Raw genomic sequence first — 25,163 nt, 5'->3', positions numbered from 1 at the left:
GGCTCAGAGTTCAAGCCCCACAACAACAACAATCAAAAAACAGGTTTGGACTCAGGGCTTTTGCTTGCCTGCCAAGCTCTGTACCACTTGAACAATTCCTCTGTGCCTTTTTGCTTTAGGTTAATTTTCAGATCAAATGTTGTACTTCTTGCTTAGGTAGCTTTGGATTGTCATCCTACTTACACCTTCACATAGCTGGGATTATAGATGTGAATCCCCATGCTCAGCTTATTTGTTGAGATGGAATCTCACTTCTGTGTGTGTGTGTGTGTGTGTGTGTGTGTGTGTGTGTGTGTGTCAGTCATGGAGCTTAAACTCTGGCCTGGGCACTGTCCCTGAGGTTTTCACCTCAAAGCTACCACCCTAACCCTGGGTCTTGGCCTTGTCCCTGAGCTCTTGAGTGCAACGCTACCACCCTACCCTTGAGCCAAACCCCACTTCCTGTTTTCTAGGGGTTCATAGGAGATAAGAGTCTCAGGTCCTTTAGTGCCAGGGCCAGCTTTGAACCTGGATCCTCAGTTCTCAGCCTCCTGAGTAGCTAGGATTACAGGTATGAGCCACAACCTTGGCTCTCACTTCTTTTTTACCAGCTGCTTGAAACCATGATCCTCCCCGATAATTGGGATGAGCCATTGTGCCCGGAACAAAAAAAAAGTAATTTTTTGTCTTGATTTTGGTATAATGAAGTTTAAATATGAAAAATCACATTTCTTCTACTTTGCAACATGTGGAGAGACATTAAATTATAGGTATATACAGACAGTTATGGCTGTGGCCTTGACTGGTTGAGGACATGGAGACCAACAGCATCTGAAATGCTGTCAAGGCAGAACATTACCAATAGCAGTGAAAGGTTATAAGTGGCACTCTGACTCAGAATGTTACAGCAGTAGTGAAGTATTTCAGGGACAGCACCCAGGGTCTGAGTTCAAGTCCTAATACTGACCCCCCACCAAAAAAAAGATGAAATATTTGACTGATGAGAAAGTTTGCTGGACACAGTGGCTGATGCCTGTAATCCTAGCTACTCAGGAGGCTGAGATCTGAGGATAGTTCAAAGCCAGCCCAGGCACTAAAGACCAGGAGACTCATCTCCTGTTCACCACCAGAAAACCAGAAGTGGCGCTGTGACTTCAGGGGTAGGGTGGTAGCCTGGAACTGAAGAGCTCAGTGACAGCTCCCAGGCCCCCAAAAAGAAAGGATGTGGCTTAGTGTTAAGAATACTTGCCTAGCACACATGAGGCCCTGGGTTCGATTCCTCAGTACCGTATAAACAAAAACTGGATATGATGCTGTGTGTCAAGTGGCAGAGTGCTATCCTTGAGCAAAAACTGAAACTACATCACTCCAAAAGCCTATACTCTGCTGTATACAGTCATTAGGTGTAAGCCACCAGCGTGTGACAAATACTCTTAATGCTCTTTTTTTCCCCCCATATGCTTTGGTACAGATGGTCATCATGTCTGAATACTAAAAATAACACACACATATATATGACTGCATTTGAAAATGGCAGAGGGAAATAACAATGAAGAGATAATTCACTTGAACAACTTTCACTGCCACAGGAGACAAGGTAAGTTGTTTATTCTACTTGGCCAAGAATCTAGCCTGCTTTAGAATCCAGAAGTATTTTATTTTTAGATCTGAGAACATCAGGCATAAAAAGCATTTGTTAGACTAGTAGTGTGCCAGCTTACACATATAGTCATGAATGAATTTTATCAATCCTCCCTCATACCGAGCATGGTGGCAAATGCCTAAATTCCCAGTTACTCAGGAAGCAGAGGTAGGAGACCAGTGCTTTGAGGCTAGCCTGGGAGAGGTTAGTTAGAACCCCAAGAGACAAAGCATGGTATTATATGCTTGTAGTTAGCTACTCAAGTGGTAAAGGTAAAATCATTACCCAGCTGGGCGAGCTGGCTCACACCTATAATCCTAGCTACTCAGGAGGCTGAGCTCTGAAAATCATGGTTCAGGAGTCAAAGCCAGCCCAGGGACTTTAGTTACTGCCTCTTCAATTAACCACCAGAAAACAAGGGAAGTGGTGTTGTGGCTTAAGGGGTAGGGCAGTAGCCTTCAGCTGAAGAGCTCAGGGATAACGTCCAGGCCCAGAGTTCAAGTCCCATAACCACACACACACACATACATAAAAAGCATGACCCCAGGCAGCCTGGACAAAAGTGTTAGATCCTTTCTATAAACAAACTAAAGCTAAAAGGGCTGAGGCATGGCTCATTGGTACTGCATTTGCCTAGGAAGGAAGAGTCCCTGTGTATACCAGCCAGAAAAGGAAGAAATGAAATCTTACATAAGTAGATTAATATGCTAGTAATCCAACCTGTGAGTAGACAGTCATTGGATCTATAGAGATGGGATTAGGAGTGCTCCTGTGAGCTTATTTTTCCTACAACAGTTATAGGTACTAGTAAGTTTGCTTGCCCTCACATGATATTTCTTTTCTGTGTTTTTTGTTGTTGTTGTTGTTTCTCTCCCCTCACCCCACTTTTCACACCTTCTTTCCCTCCCTCCCTCCCTCCCTCCCTCCCTCCCTTCCTCCCTCCCTTCTTTGCTTCTTCCTCCGTTTCCTTCTTTTCCCCATGCCAGGGCTTGAACTACAGGATTCTCCTTCTTGCTCAGCTTCTTCAAGCCTGGTGTTCTACCACTTGAGCCACATCTTTGTCCTGGCTTTTTTCTGTACATGGAATGCTATGGACTTTCTGGCCTGGAATGACATCAAATTTTGATCCTCCAGATCTCAAGTCACCCGAGTATCTAGAATTATAGGTTTGAGATCACTCAACTAGTTTCGATTTTTTTTCCAGCCCTGGCTTGAACTCAGGGCCGAAGCAATGTCCTTGGGCTTTCTCAAGGCCAGAACTTTAACACTTGAGCCTCAGCACCATTTCCAGCTTTTTCTATGTATGTGGTACCGAGGGATTGAACCCGGGTCTTCCTGCGTGGTAGGCAAGCACCCTACCACTAGGCCAAAGTCCCAGGTCCCAAGTTTGGTTTTTTTGAGACAGGGTCTCACTATGAAGCATTGATTAGCCTGGAGTTTGGCCTAGTGGTAGAGTGCTTTCCTAACATGCACGAAGATCTGGGTTCCATTCCTTGGTACCACATACATAGAAAAAGCCAGAAATGGACCTGTGGCTAAAGTGGTAGAGCTCTATCCTTGAGAAAATCCAAGGACAGTGCCCAGGCTCTGAGTTGAATCACTGGAACTGGCCAAACAACAAACAAAACAACAAAAACATTCTTAGCAGCTTTGTAATATGACATTCAGGGCAAGACTCAAAGCAAGACAGAACCTTCAACTGTTTTGTTGTTGTTGTTGTTGTTGGTGGTGGTGGTGGTGGTGGTGGTAGTTGTGGTGGTGGTGGTGGTGGTGATGGTGGTGTGTGTGTGTGTGTGTGTGTGTGTGTGTGTGTGTGTGATAATTGCTGTCCTTAGAATCTCTGCAGCTCAGTAAATGAGATCATTGATTTGGGGGGGGTTCTTTTTTTGGTGTGGGGGGAGTCCTAGGGCTTGAACTCAGGGCTTGAACATGGATGGTCCTTGGGCCTTCTCAAGGCTAATGCTCTAACACTTGAGCCACTGTACCACTTTTGTCTTTTTCTATGTATATGGTACTGAGAAATCGAACTCAGGTCTTTGTACATGCTAGGCAAGCATTGTACCACTGGGTTAAACTCCTGATCTTTTTCTTTTTTTTGGTGGGTCATGGGTTGCTATGTCTGAACTCTTCAACTCAAGGCTACTGCGCTACCCCTTAAGCCACAGCCCTACTTTCTGTTTTCTAATGCTTAATTGGAGGTAAGAATCTCACATTCTTTGATGCCTGGCTGGCTATGAACTTCAGTACTCAGATCTCAGCCTCCTGAGTAACTAGGATTACAGGTGTGAGCCACTGAGTTAAAGCCCTGGGACCAGCACCAAAAAAGAGAGGGAAAAAAAAGAAAAAGTTGATAATCTTTAGCATATACTCTAGCACTATTAAGGGAAAACAAAACAAAAGGAAACATGGAAACATAGCTGTTACTGCTTTAGTGTATGTGCTTTCAGTTGGTAAGTTAATAGTAGTTATGATAAAGGTTAGACTGTTAACACTCTTTGGGCCAAAATTGAATTTGCAAGAGTGAACGTGATTGTGTCAGTGTTCTAATAACAGTGTTGTTTGCCTCCTTTTAGACTGGATTAGTCTCAGAGAAGGGCCTATTACCATATCAGATTCTTCTGATGAAGAAGGGATTCCAATGCTGGTCACCCCAGCTCCTCAGCAACATGAAGAAGAGGACCTCGATGATGATGTCATCTTGACAGAAGTGAGTTTTGTTCTACTTTCCCTGACAGCTCCAGAGCAGCTCTAAGATCTCTTTAACCTGCCTCTGTGACTGCTTGCCCTTCACAGAGATAAGTCATTGAGTCCAACCTGCCTGCAGCAATGAGTATAGCTAACAATCTCCTATTCTCTTCCCTCAAAGTGAGGTGGGAACCTTTGCCCGCAGGGCAGGCAATGTCTTGCTCCTCACACAAAATGTGATTTAGAATTAGAGATGTGTACTGATTCATCAAAGATTTTCCATTCTATGACTAATTATCCTCCCTCAGTTAGAAGAGTGAGATATACCCTTATTCTATTCTTTTCAAAGGAGACATCCATTTCAGGTTTTGTAATTCATATGATTGTATTCTGCATAGAAATGGATGAGCAGGGGGCATGCCCCAGTGTGGGAGGACAGGTGATAGCACTTGCTCTTGTGTGGGTTCTTCATCAGGGGTGGCTGAGAAAAAGGCTGTGTTGTCACATGGGCAGCTCAGGCCATCCCCAGACTCTGTGTCCTGTCTTGACCAGCCACATCCAAACTGTCTTCATCTCCCCTGGACTCCTACCTGGACACATTGCTCCTGGTTTCTTCCTGGTTTTCTTGCCTGCCTCCATTTCTTCCTTGTCAGTGTTTGTAACTGGAAGGGAGATCTTAGGCCAAAGGTCAACCGTGGCCTGGTGTGGTGACTGGATAGGGAGCCTCCTCCTTGTCCATGCACAGGAAGCAGCTGGTGTGGGGACATGGGCCTCTTGCATGGAGGCAGTGACAGGGTAGCCTAGATGTCAAGCACACAGGAACAGAGCTAAGCTCCCTTTATACACTGTGTAGACTGCATTGGACACCTACTTCTCAAGAATGCTGTGCCTGAGAGCTTAGGGGCCACCCCTCTTTTTCAGCACTAATGAGTCTGAGAGATGTGTGTGCCTGTGCGTGCAGAGCAGAGATCATCCCCCTTCTGCTTCATTCATCGGCCAGGACACAAGCTGGGCCCACCCTTCTGAGCATCCACCCCTCCCTGCTTTACCACAAGCCCCACACTCATCATGAGCAATGAGGGCTCTCCCTGAGCCCATATCTAAGCCAGGAAACTGAGAGTCTGAGAAGTCCAGCGGAGGGTGCTGCCATCCCTGCTGGATGGAGGGTGTGGGTCCTGCCCTAACTTCAGTGACTTGTCCAGTTCCCTTGTCTCAGAAGGTGCCTCTGTTCACCAGTGTCCCACAGGGGCCAGCTGAAGGTCTAGGTTGATGCCATTGACTGGTGAGGCAGCTCAGGAAAATCTGCAGTGTGGCCTTCTTGGTCACATCCTCAGTCCCCAGGGCTGTGAGGCCTTCACAAGGCAGTCTTCTGGCTGGTGGGGCCTGGGTGAGTATGAGCAGGAGGACTTGGTGAACTTCAGACAGGCTGGCCTCGCAGGCCTGGAGCTGGCTTCCGGCCTGATGTTCATTCAACTCTTTGGGGAGGATCATTTTGTCAGGGAGAAGCCACAGTGAGCCATGGGTTTGGGACCTTCAACAGCCTCATGCTGTTCTCCTTGTTCACTCACCTTCTCCAATTCAAGATTTCTCGAACCCCAAGCCCACAACAAGCTATGCCTCTACTCCTGACTCTTCTGCACCCCAGTTAACCTCTGTCCACGACTGTCGTGTCACCTAAGTGTAGAGTGTACACTTGCCCACATTCTGGTTTCTTTTTCACATTTATTAGTCTCCACGGGCCTCTGATTTATTTTCTGGCAAGATGGGAACACGTGCCACTACACAGAAGAAAATTGCAAGAAGCAAATAATGGGTTCACACACCACGGGCAATCAATGCTCATCATTGAATCCAAGCACCCGTGTGGGTCTTGAGATCAAAGAAAAGACAAGTACATGGGCTGGGAGTTGGCCTAGTGGTAGAGTGCTTGCCTAGCATGCACGAAGACCCAGGTTCGATTCCTCAGTACCACATACATAGAAAAAAAAAGCTGGAAGTGGTGCTAAGGCTCAAGTAGTAGAGCTCTAGCCTTGAGAAAGTCCAAGGACAGTGCTCAGGCCCCGAGCTCAAACCCAGGAATGGCAAAAAAAAAAAAATAAGACAACTGCACATCCACAACTACACAACTGACTCCATGTACATTTCCCTTGTTGCCGGGGCTAGGCCGCAGCAAACCAGGGTTCGCAGATTGGGATTCCTGAAATAGGGGCAAGGACTAGGGAAAATTAATAGAGAGACAAACAGATGGAGTTCGGGAGGACTACAGCCCAAGTCAGCAGTCCAACAGGGCTGTGAGCTCCAGACTGCTGCCTAAGACTGTCCTGTTTATTTTAAGTTCCGACCTTAAATACTCTTCTTAAAACTAGGGAACTGCCAGAGGCTACATTCATACAAAATAGTAAACAAGTCACATATAGGATAAATGAGAAAGGATTAACATTGCTTAAAGTCATCCTGATAAAAACTGATTAACATTGCTTAAAGTTATCCTGATAAGAACTGATTGACATTGCTTAAAGTTATCCTGATAAGAGTTACTATCTTGTGTATACAGTTGTGTAGGTCCAAGGTCAGGTCCAAGGTCATTGACCCCACAGTCGGTCCCCAACATCTCCCCCGTCTTTCTTTTAAAAAATGCAGACTTGCTTGTCTTAGGTTGGGTGAATCGCTGACTCTGCCTTACCCGTCATGGGGAACTTCTTCAGATCAAGCTGAAGGCCCTGTCTTAGGTTGGTCAGAGAGCATCCCCTCTTATCCTGTCCTTGACTGCGATTCCTCTCGTGGGGGGAGGGGGGAATTCATCCATCTGGGGCTTAGATCTGCGAGTTGTTCTATTGGTGACTGTTGAAGATGTGACCATTGGACGGGTACTGGCCATAGGCGTTGATTTGTTCCCAGCCATAGCTTCAGTTGTCACTTTACTTGGAGTAGAAACAACAGGAGTTGGCTTGATATTGGCTGTTGGTGGATCTGAAGTGCTGGCAATTCCTCATTCTTCAGAAGCTGCAGTAGTTTTCAACGTGATCTGTCTCTGCTGTTCTGGGACCTTACTAGTAGGTTCTTGAGGCTCTTTCCTCTGCTCTAAGTGCCTCCCTTGATGCTCTTGGAGTTCTCTCTCCAATCTGCTGATTCGACCTTCTTAATGGGACTTAAGAGCTGTTATACGAACAGCAAGTTCATTTTTTTTTGCTGATCTAATGTTCCCTTCTTTAAAACAATGCAATAATTCAAACCTAAATGATTTTCTTCATTAAACCTTGAATATGTTCACTCACTCATTCACACACATCCATACTCAAAGATTTTAAAGTGCACAAAATTAATATTGGCCATTCATTTTCCGGAAGTTTGTGTCAAGAGAGCTTTGCCAATTTTACTCTTGCAGGTGAGAACCAGGTTCAAAACAAAACTTTAGAAAAACCATAAGGATCCATATTTAAAACTGGTACCAATTTCAAAGACAAAACTGGACAAGAAAAAATATGTAACACGAACAAGACAAAGAAACAGAGACTTTTACACTTAACACATAAACATGAATTCAGGTCTTTTCCCCATTACTGGATGCATTACTGGAGGGTTGGGGGTGAAGGTCCAGTGAGTCGCTCCTTGGATGACCAGTCACTCTCCAGAATCCGAACATAGCGTTCGGGCAGCCAGCGGGCATCATTTTCTTCCTGTGAAAAAACACATACATGCCCTCTACCCCAGGTTAGAACAGGATCTGGTCCGTGCCAAGCACCAGTTAGGGGATCCTTCCATTTTACTAAGGCAAAAGCACGCTGCTCTCTTTTTTTCCCAGAATCGCTGAGCAGCAGATAAATTATTTGAATCCAGATTCAAAAAATTTAAAACAAATAAAGCATGATTAAGTATATTCACAGGGGTAGCGGGATATGACTCTCCTTTCTGTATTTTAGCAATTTGATGTTTTAATAATCCATTAGCTCTCTCCACGATGCCTTGACCTTGAGGATTGTAAGGAATGCCTGTAATATGAGTGATATTATAAGAATGGCAGAAGGATTGAAATGCTCGGCCTGCATAGCCAGGGCCATTATCTGTTTTTATTTGCGAGGGAATCCCCATCACAGCAAAACATCCAATGCAGTGAGAAATACAATGTTTAGTAGCTTCCCCAGCAAGGGGGGTGGCCAGGATAAAATTAGAATAAGTATCTACAGTAACATGAACATATTTTAATCGGCCAAATGATGGAACATGTGTGACATCCATCTGCCAAATGTGATTAGAAAGCAGTCCTCGTGGATTTATACCTAAATGAGGAGCTGGTGAGAAGGGCACACAGTTGGAGCAGGTTTTAACTATTTGACGTGCCACTTGTCTAGGTAATTTAAACTGTCGGCGCAAGGCTCGGCTGTTTTGATGATGGATGGCATGTGACTGCTTAGCAAGTTCAACTTGAGTTAAATAAACTCTGGTGGCAGAATCAGTAACTGCGTTACCCTCACTTAAAGGGCCAGGAAGATTAGTGTGAGCTCGAACGAAGCCAAAAAAACAGGGGTGGTTGCGAGAACAAAACAAAGTTTGTACTTGGCGAAATTGGGTCTGGATATTGGAGTTAGTAGTTCCAATAAAGGGAACAGTTTCTATGACTTGAAGAGCACGAATTACATATTGACTGTCTGAGTATAAGTTAAAGGGCTCGTCTTGTAACAGGACGAGTGCTTGTAAAACAGCCTCTAATTCTATCTCTTGGGCGGAGGAAAAACCCGTAACCCAAGATTGAATTTTCCTATTAATGGTCAAAGCAGCCGTTCCATTGGAGGATCCATCTGTAAATACTAAAGCGGCAGAAGATAAAGGCAGGCGAGGCCCGTACTATGGAAGGAAATAGGAACTTATGACACGCAGCAAATTGGAGAAGTTTGTTAGACAGGTAGTGATGCAAAATTTTTCCCGTATAATTGGCCCAAGCAATGGCCCAAGAATCGCAATGGGCGAATAGCCAATCTTGTTGTTGTAAATTATATGGGACACAGATAAAATGAGGTTCCTGACCTAAATATTTACGGGAATCCACTCGGCACATATGTATCAGATTAGCTACCAATTCGTAGTAGGGGGTCAGCACTTTGCCGGGTGTTGATGGTAGATAAAGCCATAAATGTGGGCCATCCTGCCACAGTACAGCAGTTGGGGAGTGAGAAGTAGCTAAAATGTAAACTCCCCATGGTTTAGAGTAGTCACAATAGGTCACTTGTTGCTGGGAAATTGCCTTTTCTACGATTTGGATGGCCCTCCTGGCGTCGGGATTTAAATTGCGCAAGGATGTAGGGTTGGTATCTCCTTTTAAGAGATCAAAGAGGGGTTTTAACTCTCCTGTGGACAGCTTTAAATAAGGCCGAAGCCAATTTATATCTCCTAAAAATTGCTGAAAATCATGAAGAGTTCTTAAGTGTGAAGTTTTTAATTGTATTTTTTGGCTTTTAAAATAGTGTGGGCCTACTATATGGCCTAAATACGTAAAAGGGGGGTGTTCCTGAACCTTTTCAGCTGCTATTATAAGGCCAAAGAGGCTCAGATCTTGCTTTAGTTGTCCAAAGGCTTGTCGTACGACGATAGGGTCAGAACAAGCCAACAAGATGCCGTCCATATAATGAACAATATAAACAGAAGAGAATTTTTCACGGGTGGAAGAAATGGCTCTAGCTACAAAACTTTGACATAAAGTTGGGCTATTTGCCATGCCCTGTGGGAGCACAAGCCAATGATATCGCTTCATGGGTTCTTTAAAATTAACAGAGGGGACGCTGAAGGCAAAGCGCTTACAGTCTTGAGGTGCCAGGGGTATAGTATAGAAACAATCCTTCAAATCTATAATAATCTTATAAGTATCCTTTGGGATTGCCATGGGGGAAGGCAAGCCGGGCTGTAAGGCCCCCATCAGTTCCATAGATGCATTTACCTTTCTCAGATCCTGTAACAGCCTCCATTTACCTGACTTTTTCTTTATAACAAAAATTGGAGAATTCCATGGAGAGTTAGAAGGGGCCACATGCCCCAAGTCCAGCTGTTCCTGTACCAGCTGCTGTACTGCAATGATCTTTTCTAGAGAGAGAGGCCACTGTTCGACCCACACCGGTTCTTCAGAGAGCCAATTTATGGGATCAGCATGAGGGGCAGGACAAACAACAGCCTCCGTTAAAGAATACCCTAATCCTTGTCTCGGGGGGGTGAGACTGGGGTTGGAGTGGCTCTGGCTCCCCCTGTGCTGCTCGGCCTAGTCCCCTAAAGGGGAGGAGGCCTTGATCAAGTAACTGCTTAGTGACCGCAGCACTAGGACTAAACATATACACTCCCATTTTTTCCATGATATCACGACCCCATAAATTAATTGGCAGATGATCCAGGACAAATGGCTGAAAATGACCAGAGTGCCCTTCCTTATCTCTCCAAACAAGGATCGCACTGCTCTGCTGCGGGTCAGTTGCTTGCCCAATCCCCTGTAGGGAAGTCATAGAGGTTGTCAGGGGCCATTGGGCTGGCCAATGCTTTTTAGATATTACAGACACATCCGCTCCTATGTCTAATATTCCTTTAAAGGGTTTTTCTTGTATAAATATAGTCATCTCAGGCCTCTCTTGTTTTATGCTTTGTACTCAATAGATATCAGAGATCCAAATCCTCTCTGTCCGCATGGGGCAGAAGAATTAGCAGTCTCCCCGTGAGGTAAAGGCACAAGTATTGACCGGCTGGGATCGATACCACGTGTTTCGGGGCAGAGGCCATAACTTTGATTTCTCCAGTAAAATCCTGGTCAATTTTGCCAGGTGTAATCTGTATTCCTTTAAGGGCTGAGCTACTTCGCCCTAACAGCAATCCAGCCACTCCCAGGGGAAGGGGACCGAAGACCCTCGTGGGGAGAGCTTGTGTCCCCATCTCTGGGGTCAATACTGAGCAGGTGGAGGAACAGAGGTCCAATCCTGCGCTGCCTGGGGTGGCACGGAAGAGGCTGCAGACTGATTTTGGGGGGTTGTTAGAAGATGTACTTGTGGCCGAGAAGAGGGAGGGACTGCCCCATGGTTTTGCGGGGCCAGAGGCTGGCCCCTTCTCCAGTTTCCCGAAAACGGGCGGCCATTGTGATTTGTTGCGGACTTGCAATCTTTAGCCCAGTGCTTCCCTTTACCACAGCGTGGACATGTGCCAGGTGATTTTTCTCTCTTTAACCTGCTCTGGCGTGGGCATTGTGTCATCCAATGTCCTACTTGACCACAAGAGAAGCAACTCCCCGGGGGACTAGCAACCCGAGAATGCCGCTGACCTCTATAGTTTAGAAATTCAGTAATAGTCTTTCCTTGAGGAGCGGCGGCTAAAGTAAGGCCTGGTACATGGGAGGGTCCAATACCAGCACACAGTGAAATAAAGTCCGTGATTCCTCCCTTATTCCTATGGGGTCTGATAGCCGCCTGACAGGCGGCGTTGGCATTTTCATAGGTTATGTGTCTAACTATAATCTTCCTTGCGTTCTCATCTTGTACTAGGCGGTCTGCAGTCTCCATTAATCGAGACAAAAATTCTAGACAAGGTTCATTCGGTCCCTGTTTAATTTCTACTAAATTTTTTGTACGATTGGAATTACGTAATCTTTTCCAAGCCTCTTTCGCTGCAGCATTTATTTGTAAATAGGCTTCCTTTGCATAACCCAATTGATCTTCGGTGTTTTTATAGGTTCCCTCTCCTACCTCTCCGACCTCATCCAAGCTGCCTTCATTTATCCTGGAGTCCTACCTGGACACATTGCTCTTGGTTCCTTCCTGGTTTTCTTTACTGCCTCCATTTCTTCCTTGGCTATGATTGTAACTCGAAGAGAGATCTTAGGCCGAAGCTCAACCGTGGCCTGATGTGGCCCTGCGTGCAGAGAGCCCCAAGCACTCAACTAGCCATGCCTCCACTGCTGACTCTTCTGCTCCCCAGTTACCTGTGTCCACGGGTGTCCTATCAACTAACTCTAGAGTGTACTCAGCTCTTGCCCACATTCTGGTTTCTCTTTCACATTCAGTCGCCTCCCCAAGGCTCTGAGTTGGTTTCTGGCAAGAAGGGAACGCATGCCACTGTGACATAGGAAAAAATTTTGGGGGGTGGGGTTCAGGACTCCTCCCAGAATATCGTTGAGGGGCAAAAGGATATTATTAGGCAATTTTAAATAAGGCCTGAGCCATTGAATATCTACTAGAGGATTTGGAAATCATTAAGGGTATGGAGGCAGTCAACACGAAATTGAATGTGAGGTGTTAAATCTAATTCCTGTTGTAGATTTAAACCCAAATAGGTCAAGGGATCTTGTCACTGGACTTTTATCAGGAGTTACTTGCAAGCCAAGGTTAAGGAAGGCTTTAGAAAGTTCCACAAAACAATTCTGTAGATCTGGCCTGTCCTGAGCCACCAACAAAATATCATCAGGGTGTAGGGGAATTGTATAAAAGCAGTCTTTGAGATCAATGATCACTTTAGCCACATAAAAACAATTTCTTGCAAACACATTTGGTAAAGGCTATTTACGCTGTACATGGCCAAGCGCAAGCGTGTACTATTTATAGTTTCAAGCAGAAAATGTTCCTTATGTGACCACAATTGCAATCCTTACATGAAAATTCTTATAAAAACATGAATCTTCTTAATAAACAATCTCCAACTCTCTGCCAGTTAATCTTATTAATGGTTCCCTCCTTGGGGAACCAAGGATATAATTCTTCCCCATGATCAAAAAATGCCTTTAAATCTTTCCTTTTAACGCGAGTTCCTCGTGTCTTGAGGGCCTCTTAAACCTGAGATGAGCAATTCCTGTGACGATGATACCTGTGCCATGGCCAGTCACTTACCTTGCGCCGTCTTCACTGCTCAGCGTTGACCGAAACTGATGTCTTGGGTGGGTAGCTCCGAGCCGGTCACACAATCACTTGGATCCAAGTTTTCCTGGAAGACAGCGTTCCTCAGCCTCGCTGGCTCCCGGGCCCCACGTTGGGCGGCATTTGTCCCGTCCAGCGGGACGTCGACTAGGGCCAAGAACCTAGAGGGAGGAATGAAAGGGACAGGAGACACGAAGAAGGCAGCAAGACAAGCGTCCTGATTAAGCCGCAGATTTTATTTTTCACACAGGGGTTTATATGCCTCTTCAGGAGAGGCAGGAGGGGGTGGGGTATAGGAACTGCTTGGGGTAGGGGGTCGGGTAGTAGGATGTTTGCTCGGGGTAGAGGCCAGGTGGTAGGATGTTTGCACATCAACGCAAGCAGGCACGTGTTGCTACGTGACGTAATCCCAAGATGCAGGCGCGTTCTTACACTAAGAATTCAGGGCGTGGGAGAATGTCCCCGACCCTGGGGTGGGCAGCATCTTAGGGCTTGTTCTTGGTTGCCTCCCTTGCTGCAGCAATCAATGGAATGAGGCAGGAGAGGGGCTTGGCAACCTCGAGGAATGGATGCTGCAGGAGCTCTTTAGCTGAGCCTCTCTTTTCCACATCCATCTCCAGACAGCGGTTTAAAAAGTCCCGGAAGATAGCCGACACCTTCTCTGGGTTCTGAAGTTCCGGAGTGCCACTGGTGGCAATGAGGCACAAGGCCCTCAGAGGGTTTTCATTGAAGTATGGGGGCTCTCCTTCCATCATTTCAATAGCCACGATGCCCAGGGACCAGATGTCAACCTCGGGTCCATAGGGCTTTCTTGTTACCACCTCGGGTGCCATCCAATATGGCGTTCCCACCATGGTGCTCCTTTTGCTCTGTTCTGGAGTTATCTGTGCACAGAATCCAAAATCGGTTAACTTGACAGAGCCATCCTTTCCCAACAGTATATTGTCGCTCTTGATGTCTCTGTGAATGACTTGATTCGAATGTAGGAACTCTAGGGCCTGCAGACACTCACGGCACACAGCAGCAATCTGTCCTTCATCCATACAGATTTTTGTTACCACATCTGACAAGGGACCTCCAGCCAAGTATTCCATGACAACCCATAGCTCATCTCCTACAAGGTAATTGTCCAAGTAGTTTGCAATATTTGGGTTCTTGTTTTCCCTCATGACCAGGATCTCATTAATAACCAGCCCTTTCTCCGGATGCTGCTGCAGATTCATCTGCTTAATGGCCACCTCCTGTCCTGTGGCTACATCCATGGCGGTATACACAGTTCCCAAAGCACCGTGTCCAATCTTCTCAAAGCGCGTATACTTCTTCTTAGGATCACCCACACTCACTATGCTCCGTAATTTCTCTAAGATCTCCTCATCAGACATGTTGGGTTTCTTCTGCTGCTTCTCAATATGCCGGGTCAATGGATCTGGTGGAGTGGTGGTATTCTCAGTAGGTGAAATGGGAGATGTAGCCACGTCCCGAGTTGGAGTGACAGGAAGTGGTTCAGTCACAGCTCCTGCTGGAGCTGCAGGACAGGACGACACAAGAGCTTCTCCGTGCCTGCTTGCTTGGGACTCTTGGAGAAGCGCCACCACCCCCTCCTCCCTGAGCTTTGCCCGCCTGGGAACTTCCACCTAGCCTATTGCTCAAGCAGCCAGCACCCACGCTAGGCTTCAGGCTTCTCTTGCTCCCAGCCCATGGCTACTTCCGGGGTCTCCACCACCCAGTGGTGCCCTGCGACCTCCACCCCTTCCCAGGCTGTGGGTCAGTCCCAGGCTGCGCACCCATAGCCTCTGCCTGGCTGGGCTCCCGGATCCCCAACTGTGCGAGCATGTGGGAGACCCGGCGCTCCAGGTCAGAGCCACACATGTAGAGCCTCAGGTGTGCGCGCAGGCGCTGCAGGCAGGCATGCTGCGATGGTGCCAAGAAGTCCTGCGGGTGGTAGTCCAGCCAGGTGCTCAGGAGGCAGCAGATGGCCCTGGAGGCGAATGGGTGGGAAGCAGAGTGTGAATGAAGGCCAGTCCCTCCCGGGGTCATCCTCACACCCCTGTGATGTTGGCTGCCCTTTCAGAGAGCAGCACATCCCAACAGGGGCACCTTTGAGCTGTGCCACCCCTGGCCAGCCAAACTAAGCTAGGCTGGCAGAGAAACTCCAAGGAGGGATCCAAGACCAAATGCTGGGAGCAGTTCTGGCCCCTTCTGTTGGGGCCTAGCCTCCATCCCTGAAGCCTGATTCTGGCTCAGCTGCAATTAAAGGGCTTTGTCTAGGCATTCGGTCCTTTGCATACCTCTCTTAAGGCATCTCTGTGTACGTGACTCCATTGAACCCCCCGCAGTTTCGCGGGTCTCGCAGCAGCTCAAGTCTCCAGAGCTTTCCTGCACCTGTCCTGCCCAGTACCTGACAGCCCCACCCAGACCCTTAGTGGTAGCACAGAGGCCCTCTTTCTATTGGGTAGCTTCCCAGTGCCCACCTTCTCCTACCCTAACAGTATATAACTAATTGTCTGACGCAATAAAGAGAGGAGAGCATCAGAGAGCATCAGAGATCAGCAGAGATCAGCAGAGATCAGCAGAGAGATCTGATGCGCTTTCATGGTTAACACTGCTTCTGACTCAGCGTGGTTCTTTCTTCCCCGGTGATTGGGGGAGGGCTGGGTCTTCGACACTTACCATCTCGCTCGGCTCCCGGGGGACTACAGGCTGGCCCTGTGTGTCCCTCCCCGTTCCCGTGTTGCTGCCCCGGAGAGGAGCAACACCCTTCTGCTCTTTCCAGTGCCTTCCTCCTCTCCCCCCTGGGCCACTCTCTCCATGCTAGACTCCAAGATGGCTTGCTATCCGGCCTGATATGTAGAGGGGTGTGACACACATCCTCAGGCGCTCTGCTGCCTCATTTCCTAGCATGCTCACCAGGGCTGTCTACCTTCCAGAACACTCTTGAGCGTGGCGCTGAGCTCTCCCTCACACCTAGCAGCATGTCAGGCCCACTGACCAAGCAAAGATGTGTCTTGGCCTTTTTTGGAGCTCAAGGTGAGTTGAGCAAACCTGCTTGGTAAGGTGTGTGGGGAGCATGCCTTCTCGTGGGGCTCAGCCGTGGACCCAGCCTCTAGTGGTCCTCATATGAGTAGCCCTTGCCTGGGGTTTTCCCTCTGCTGCCGAGGATGCCCAGATCCCATGACTCCCTTGATAATCATAGGTGTTCAGAGCTCCTGATTGGGCCGTGTCTCACTCACAGCCCCAACTCCAGCACACACACACACAGAGGAGTGTGTGCGAGTGCGCCCACGCACATGCGCAGACCTTCACACTCGAAATCAAGCACACACTCGCAACCATGCAGACACACATAAAGATGAGCACGAGAGTAACACACACATACACACAAACACACACCCATGGATTTTTCTCCAATGTGGAGCATGCCCTAGCTGGAGATCGAATCCCACTCACTCACTTGTAGAGCTTGTTTCCAGGGATGACATCCTCGCTGGAATGCGGGAGGATGTCAGTCTGTCCAGAGGAGCCCATGGGGGCTTCCAAACTCCTGAACCTGTTGAGGATTTGAAGCATCACTGGCTAGCCCAGGTCAGCCAGTCCATGTCTGCCCTTCTTGTACCACCAAGCACATTGCCTGCATATTGGCCCTCCATGAGCACTACTTCCCATTGGTGCCATGCATGAGGACAGTAGCCCCTGGGTGATGAGCTTAGGAGTACAGTGCCTTGGCACTTGCCCCAGCCAGCCCTGCTCTGTCTCTATCTAGGTGGACGAGGTCATGCAGAGAAAATGGGTTGCCTTCTTGTTGAAGAGAGACAGTGCTTTGTTGGAGGTCTCAGAGATACATAGCCCGAGAGGAGAGCCTGCAGGCCTAGACAGGACAGTGCAGCATGTGTGCCTGTGCCAGTGTAGCCGAGGACTTCCCTGCTTTGATCCCCAGGCAGTGGCAAGTGCCAAAGAGGAAGTCTGTGTGAGCAGCCCACGTTGCAGGCTCCACTGCCAAGGCTTCCACTGCAGCTCAGGAATCCTGTGCTATTGGAATTGGCACTCACCTTGTAAACAGCAGGTCCAGGACCTGAAGGGTGTCTGCACACCTTCTGTAGCTGTTGAAGAAGGTGTGGATGAAGGTGGAGTTGTCGAGCAGCTGGGCAAGCACCAGGTGGTCCACCTGCTCCTGCAGTGTGCCTGCCGTGGGGAACTCTGACCCGCAGGCATCGGGCATGCCTGGGGACAAGTCCCCTTCAGTCTGGAGGAGAACCACACAGGGACAGTTCAAGTGCCATGTGCAACACTACAGGAACATTCATGGACACACACAAATAACTGCAAACATTTGACCACTCACAGCAACACACACAGGGACACTCACAGGGACACACCCCCACACACACCCCTGCCCCCCCTCCACACACGTGGGAAGGAAAAGTGGTGATGCACAGGGAGTTGAGGGTGGAAGGCGTCCTAGCCATTTCCTGCCCTGGTCTGTCCCATGTTACCCTAGAATTCCTCCGGAAAAATCTCCAGAGGCGTCGGTGGCGGAGGCCAGGGCGCACAAAGCATGGACACAGGCGCCCCAGGAACCCTCTCCGCCCATCACTCAGGCCTGAGCCTCGACCACTTTGCCAGCAACAACGAAACATCTTTGCAATGGACACGATCCACACAAGTGCACTCTCCGAGGCTTGTGTGGACTGTGAATTCCTGGGAGGACCCCGGGGTTCTGAGTCCTCTGAGCCATTGTGATGTCACCTCTGCACAGCTCTTCCCTTGAGCCCTTGATTATGACCCAAGCTTTGCAAGGTGCCCTGTTCAGGCCTTTTTCTGCCTTGCCCAGGCCGACCACTGGCCATTGTGACCCAAAGCCCCTGGACCAGTGGCCCCTCATAGAGCTAGGTCAGAGGCTCTGGCTGAAGGGGATCTATCAAGGTGGGGTCTTAAGCACACAGCCTTGCCCTATCCAGATGTGACCCTGGATAGGAGAGGATGACTCTCACCACTCCAAAGACTCCCAGAACTCTCAGGGATTCAACGTCCTGATTCCTTATCTCACCAAAGTCAGAAAGTGACACACATCTCTGAGGGACTGCCTTGACAGGGAACACTTGCTAGGAGATCAGATGCACTGAAACAAATGCAACTCCACCAACTCTTCTAGTCCTGCAGAAGGGTTCAGAAAATGCTACTTGATGGTTGACCACGTGCTCCTCTGCTCCACAGATAGATGCAGGTAACTGAGCCTCAGAGATCGTGCCCTGGGTCCTAGAACCTGCCACAGCCCTCCCACGACCCACAGAACCAAGCCCTCTATGTCCTTTCTGTAGACAGCCATGGAGCTAGGGCTCAGACTCACTGGAGCCTGTAGGTGCCCAATTCTGAAAAGCCCTCCCCTGGACCTAGCCTGACCACAGCACCTGACTTCGGAAAAGTGAATCCCAGTGTGGGAGCTCCATTACCCAGTAGATTGAACTTGTGATTTGGGGTGACTCTGTGCATTCCACATTGCTCTCTTCTTCTAGCCGGCCTCCCCTCACAACTCCTAATGACTCATCTGACACAGTCATGGCTGTCCCCTGGGCCAGACTCTGGTTTAAAGATGCACCAATGCCATCCAACAGATAAGAGAAAGAAGAGAAAAGAGACTAAAGGAAATAATAGGACTGAGATTCAGCAAAGCGGGTCACTCTCATTGTCCCCCTTTCTGTCTCAGTACTATCAGTGCCACCATGAGTGCCTCCTCCAGCCAGGAAAGTTGAGGCCCGGTTACGGCATGCCCCAGTGTGGGAACACAGGTGATTGCACTTGCTCTTTGTGTGGTTCTGTATCGGGGTGGCTGAGAAAAAGGCTGCGTTGCCATATGGGCAGCTCCGGCCATCCCCAGACCCTGTGTCCTATCTTGACCGACCACATCCAAGCTGTCTTCATCTACCCTGACTCCTAGCTGGACAGAGAGCTCGTGGTTCCTTCTTGGATTTCTTTCCCGCCTCCATTTCTTCCTTTGGCAGTGGTTGTAACTCCAAGAGAGATCTTAGGTGTGGTGACTGGATGGGGGGCCTCCTCCTTGTCCATGCACAGGACATGGGCCTGTTGCATGGAGGCAGTGTCAGGGTAGCCTAGATGTCAAGCACACCGGAACATAGCCAAGCTCCCTTTAAACACTGTATAGACAGCATTGGATAGCTACTTCTCATGCTTTCTTTGACGCTCAAGACTGCTGTGCCTTAGAGCTTAGGGGCCACCCCTCTTTTTCAGCACTAATGAATCTGGGAGATGTGTGTGCCTGTGCGTGCAGAGCAGAGATCATCCCCCTTCTGCTTCACTCATCGGCCAGGACACAAGCTGGGCCCACCCTTCTGAGCATCCACTTCTCCCTGCTTTACCACAAGCCCCACACTCATCATGAGCAATGAGGGCTCTCCCTGAGCCCATATCTAAGCCAGGAAACTGAGAGTCTGAGAAGTCCAGCAGAGGGTGCGGCCGTCCTTCCTGGATGGAGGGTGTGGGTCCTGCCCTAACCTCAGTGACTTGAACAGTTCCCTTGTCTCAGAAGGTGCCTCTGTTCACCAGTGGCCCACAGGGGCCAGCTGAAGGTCTAGGTTGATGCCATTGACTGGTGAGGCAGCTCAGGAAAATCTGCAGTGTGGCCTACTTGGTCACATCCTCAGTCCCCAGGGCTGTGAGGCGTTCACAAGGCAGTCTTCTGGCTGATGGGGCCTGGGTGTGTATGAGCAGGAACGCTTGGTCAATTTCAGACAGGCTGGCTTCGCGGGCCTGGAGCTGGTTTGCGGCATGATGTTCAACAATTTGGGGAAGATCCTTTTGTCAGGGCAAAAGGACAGTGAGCCCTGCTTTGGGACCTTCAACAGCCTCTTGCTGTTCTCCTTGTTCACTCACGCTTCTCCGATTCTAGATTTCTCGAACCCCAAGCACACAATGAGCTGTACCTCTACTCCTGACTCCTGCTCCCCAGTTAACCTCTGTCCACGAGTGTCGTGTCACCTAAGTGTAGAGTGTACTCCTGCCTAGATTCTGGTTTCTCTTTCACATTCATTAGCCTCCCCAGGGCTCTGAGTTATTTTCTGGCAAGATGAAAACACATGCCACTGTGACACAGAACTGGAGTCTGAAGATTTAACGGCTTACCCCAAAGGTACTGATACATTAGGTGGTGAGGCCAGGATTCTGACTGAGGCCATCTGATCTGAAGTTCAGGTGAGAGGACCAAAGGTTGGGGAATGCCCTGATGCAGAGACATCCCAGGCAGGAGTGAAAATACCTTCACCAGACTATTTGTCACCACTATTTAGGACCCCTATTGTGTACTCAGGAGGACTCATAGCTCCACCAGAACTGTTTACTATTTGGCATTTAACCAATGGAAAATGACTTAGTCTCCTTTGCTTCCTACTGAAAAAATTGAAGGAGGCTATTTGGTGAATAAAAAAAAATTAGGCTTCTGTAATTAGTGTTTAAAATTAGTAGTAGTAGTATTATTTGATTGTGAGGATTGAACTCTGGGCTTGGGTATTGTCTCTGAACTCTAAAGCTCAGTGATAGTGCTCTATCACTTTGAGCCACAGCACTTCTGGTTTTCTGGTAGTTAATTGGATATATTTATCCCATAGTCTTTTGTGCCCCAGCTGTCTTTGAACATCAGTCCTCATATCTCAGCTTCCTGAGTAGCTGGATTACAGGTATGAGCCATTGTGCCTGGGAAAATGATTCTTAAAAACCTAAGCAGAGGGCCAAGACTGTGGCCTAGTGGCCCAATATGTACAAAACCCTTGGTACCACATATACAGAAAAGGCTGGAAGTGGTGGCTCAAGTGGTTGAATGATAGCTTGAGCAAAAAAAAACTCCAGGATAGTGCTCAGGCCCTTAGCTCAAGCCCCAATAGTGACAGTAAACAAAAACAAACAAACAAAAAACTAGACTGCTGGAGGCTCATGCCTGTAATCCTAACTACTCTGAAATCTGAGACCTGAAGCCTGAGGTTCAAAGCCAGCACAAGCAGGAAAGTCTATGAGACTCATATATCTAGTTACTCAGGAAAAGCTGAATGGCACTGTGGCTCCAGTGGGACAGTGCTAGCCTTGAACAAAAGTAGCTTAGGAACAGCACCTAGGCCAAGAGTTCAAGCCCCAGGATTGGGGGGGAAAAAAACAAAAAGAAAAACCCTAATGGGAAAGAAAAGTCCTTGGTTAGGGACACTGAATTTGATGTCAGAGCTTTTCCCTGTTTACCATTGCTGTCTGTTAGTAAAACTCCTGGCCCTATGTTCATGGTTTTTTTTTTTTTTGGTTTTATTTTGTTGGGTCATGGGGCTCGAACTTGGCCTGGGTGCTGTCCCGAGCTCTTCAGCTCAATGTTACTACCGTACCCCTGTGCCTGCACAGTGTCCCTGAGCTCTTCAGCTCTAGGCTATCACACTATCTTTGAGCCAGACTGCACTTCCCTTTTTCTAGAGGTTAATTGGATCAGAATCTCTGGTCCTTTTGTGCTCTCAGCTGGCTTTGAATCTTGATCCTCAGATCTCAGCCTCCTGATTTGTTAGGATTACAGGCTTGAGCCACCTTGCCAGCTGGTTTTGTGCATTTCTTGCTTGATATTCAGTTTTTGGATCCATTCATCGATGTAGGCCAACTTTGGGCTTTGAGATCCTCAGATCTCAGCCTCCTAAGTAGCTAGGATTCTAGGTACCACTGGTGCCTGGCAAGAGCTCTGGACCTGGGCAGTGTTCCTGAGCTCTTCAGCTCAAGGCTAACACCCTACTGCTTGAGCCATAGAGCCACTTCTGGCTTTCTAGTGGTTAATTGGAGATGAGTCTCAGAGTCTTTAGTGCCTGGGCTGACTTTGAACCTCGATCCTCAGATCTCCCGAGTAGCCAGGATTACAGGCATGAGCCACAGCCCCCAGCTGAGAATTGACTTTTATGTGCCATCTTAAAAAGGAATCCAAGCTTATTTTTCTCCCATGTGGATTCCCTCTACTCCTTCACTGAGTGCAACTTTGTTTAGCGTTGATGAGTGAATATATGTGGGTCTTCATCAGAGCCTTCTACTTTTTAATCTTTTTGCCTTTGCTTTCTCAGTACCATTTTTATTATCATTTGCTTAAATAATTGATGACACTTTTCTTTCTAACTACCCGATTTTTTTCCCATTTAGTACAGTCTCAGTCCCTGAATAGGGATGATGTCTGCTGGAGGGTTTTTAAAATGCCTTTAATCAGATAAACATTCCCATCAATACTAGTAAATTAACTCTTTTCTTTTTTTTCTTTTTTTTTTTTGCAGTCCTGAGGCTTGAACTTAGAGCCTGAACACTGCCCTTGGACTTTCTCAAGGCCATTGCTCTAACACTAGAGCCACAGCATCATTTCCAGCTTTTTTGTATGTATATGGTACCAAGGAATCGAACCTGGGTCTTCATGCATGCTAGGAAGCACTCTACCACTAAGCCAAGCTCCCAGCCCTGACACATAAATAAAATCTTAACTAAAATCAATAACATGCCAGGTGCAGTGACCACTGCTGTAATCCTAGCCACCTAGAAGACTGAGATCTGATGATCTTGGTTCAAAAGCCAGGCTCTTATCTCCAATTAGCCACTAGAAGTTGGGCTGTGGCTGGCTCATGGGCGCTAGGGCAGTAGTCATGAGCTGAAGAGCTCAGGGACAGTGCCTAGGCTCAGAGTTCAAGCCCCACAACAACAACAATCAAAAAACAGGTTTGGACTCAGGGCTTTTGCTTGCCTGCCAAGCTCTGTACCACTTGAACAATTCCTCTGTGCCTTTTTGCTTTAGGTTAATTTTCAGATCAAATGTTGTACTTCTTGCTTAGGTAGCTTTGGATTGTCATCCTACTTACGCCTTCACATAGCTGGGATTATAAATGTGAATCCCCATGCTCAGCTTATTTGTTGAGATGGAATCTCACTTCTGTGTGTGTGTGTGTGTGTGTGTGTGTGTGTGTGTGTGTGTGTGTGTGTGTGTGTGTGTGTGTCAGTCATGGAGCTTAAACTCTGGCCTGGGCACTGTCCCTGAGGTTTTCAGCTCAAGGCTACCACCCTAACCCTGGGTCTTAGCCTTGTCCCTGAGCTCTTGAGTGCAACGCTACCACCCTACCCTTGAGCCAAACCCCACTTCCTGTTTTCTAGGGGTTCATAGGAGATAAGAGTCTCAGGTCCTTTAGTGCCAGGGCCAGCTTTGAACCTTGATCCTCAGATCTCAGCCTCCTGAGTAGCTAGGATTACAGGTATGAGCCACAACCTTGGCTCTCACTTCTTTTTTACCAGCTGCTTGAAACCATGATCCTCCCCGATAATTGGGATGAGCCATTGTGCCCGAAACAAAAAAAAAGTATTTTTTTGTCTTGATTTTGGTATAATGAAGTTTAAATATGAAAAATCACATTTCTTCTACTTTGCAACATGTGGAGAGACATTAAATTATAGGTATATACAGACAGTTACGGCTGTGGCCTTGACTGGTTGAGGACATGGACACCAACAGCATCTGAAATGCTGTCAAGGCAGAACATTACCAATAGCAGTGAAAGCTTATAAGTGGCACTCTGACTCAGAATGTTACAGCAGTAGTGAAATAGTTCAGGGACAGCACCCAGGGTCTGAGTTCAAGTCCTAATATTGACCCCCCCACCAAAAAAAAGATGAAATATTTGACTGATGAGAAAGTTTGCTGGACACAGTGGCTGATGCCTGTAATCCTAGCTACTCAGGAAGCTGAGATCTGAGGATAGTTCAAAGCCAGCCCAGGCACTAAAGACCAGGAGACTCATCTCCCGTTCACCACCAGAAAACCAGAAGTGGCGCTGTGATTCAGGGGTAGGGTGGTAGCCTTGAGCTGAAGAGCTCAGTGACAGCTCCCAGGCCCCCAAAAAGAAAGGATGTGGCTTAGTGTTAAGAATACTTGCCTAGCACACATGAGGCCCTGGGTTCGATTCCTCAGTACCGTATAAACAAAAACTGGATATGATGCTGTGTGTCAAGTGGCAGAGTGCTATCCTTGAGCAAAAACTGAAACTACATCACTCCAAAAGCCTATACTCTGCTGTATACAGTCATTAGGTGTAAGCCACCAGCGTGTGACAAATACTCTTAATGCTCTTTTTTTCCCCCCATATGCTTTGGTACAGATGGTCATCATGTCTGAATACTAAAAATAACACACACATATATATGACTGCGTTTGAAAATGGCAGAGGGAAATAACAATGAAGAGATAATTCACTTGAACAACTTTCACTGCCACAGGAGACAAGGTAAGTTGTTTATTCTACTTGGCCAAGAATCTAGCCTGCTTTAGAATCCAGAAGTATTTTATTTTTAGATCTGAGAACATCAGGCATAAAAAGCATTTGTTAGACTAGTAGTGTGCCAGCTTACACATATAGTCATGAATGAATTTTATCAATCCTCCCTCATACCGAGCATGGTGGCAAATGCCTAAATTCCCAGTTACTCAGGAAGCAGAGGTAGGAGACCAGTGCTTTGAGGCTAGCCTGGGAGAGGTTAGTTAGAACCCCAAGAGACAAAGCATGGTATTATATGCTTGTAGTTAGCTACTCAAGTGGTAAAGGTAAAATCATTACCCAGCTGGGCGAGCTGGCTCACACCTATAATCCTAGCTACTCAGGAGGCTGAGCTCTGAAAATCATGGTTCAGGAGTCAAAGCCAGCCCAGGGACTTTAGTTAGTGCCTCTTCAATTAACCACCCGAAAGGGAAGTGGTGTTGTGGCTTAAGGGGTAGGGCAGTAGCCTTCAGCTGAAGAGCTCAGGGATAACGTCCATGCCCAGAGTTCAAGTCCCATAACCACACACACACACACACACACACACACACACACACACACACACACATACATAAAAAGCATGACCCCAGGCAGCCTGGACAAAAGTGTTAGATCCTTTCTATAAACAAACTAAAGCTAAAAGGGCTGAGGCATGGCTCATTGGTACTGCATTTGCCTAGGAAG

The 25,163-nt window shown here is 47.7% G+C and overlaps 2 protein-coding genes and 1 pseudogene across 6 annotated transcripts in view; 1 reads left to right on the top strand and 2 right to left on the bottom strand.

Moving 5' to 3' along the window:
* Rbak (RB associated KRAB zinc finger) overlaps positions 1 to 25,163 on the top strand; it is a 132,732-nt gene that overhangs the window by 82,641 nt on the left and 24,928 nt on the right. For 3 of the 5 annotated variants that reach the window (XM_090329890.1, XM_090329889.1, XM_090329885.1), the window contains 2 exons: positions 1,451 to 1,576; positions 4,195 to 4,292. The gene's annotated coding sequence lies outside the window, so the exon portion shown is untranslated. Of the gene's footprint in view, positions 1 to 1,450; positions 1,577 to 2,607; positions 2,721 to 4,194; positions 4,293 to 24,323; positions 24,450 to 25,163 lie in introns of those variants that run through there. The other 2 variants (XM_090329887.1, XM_090329886.1) reach the window with 2 other exon arrangements.
* On the bottom strand, positions 13,392 to 16,349 carry LOC150065310 (serine/threonine-protein kinase PAK 1 pseudogene; annotated as a pseudogene).
* Positions 16,536 to 17,411, bottom strand: LOC150065309 (ral guanine nucleotide dissociation stimulator-like). Its single transcript, XM_090329891.1, has 2 exons — positions 17,223 to 17,411; positions 16,536 to 16,723 (listed from the first exon to the last, which is right to left on the bottom strand). Exons 1-2 carry the CDS (start codon positions 17,390 to 17,392, stop codon positions 16,624 to 16,626), a joined length of 270 nt encoding a protein of 89 aa, XP_090186017.1. The 5' UTR covers positions 17,393 to 17,411; the 3' UTR covers positions 16,536 to 16,623.

The sequence above is a fragment of the Megascapheus bottae genome, chromosome 3, assembly GCF_031878675.1.
Source record: "Megascapheus bottae isolate mThoBot1 chromosome 3, mThoBot2.hap1, whole genome shotgun sequence".
In the NCBI taxonomy this organism is placed as follows: Eukaryota; Metazoa; Chordata; class Mammalia; order Rodentia; family Geomyidae; genus Megascapheus; species Megascapheus bottae.
Note: the sequence above shows the minus strand (reverse complement) of the source record. Positions and strands in the feature narration are given on the sequence as shown.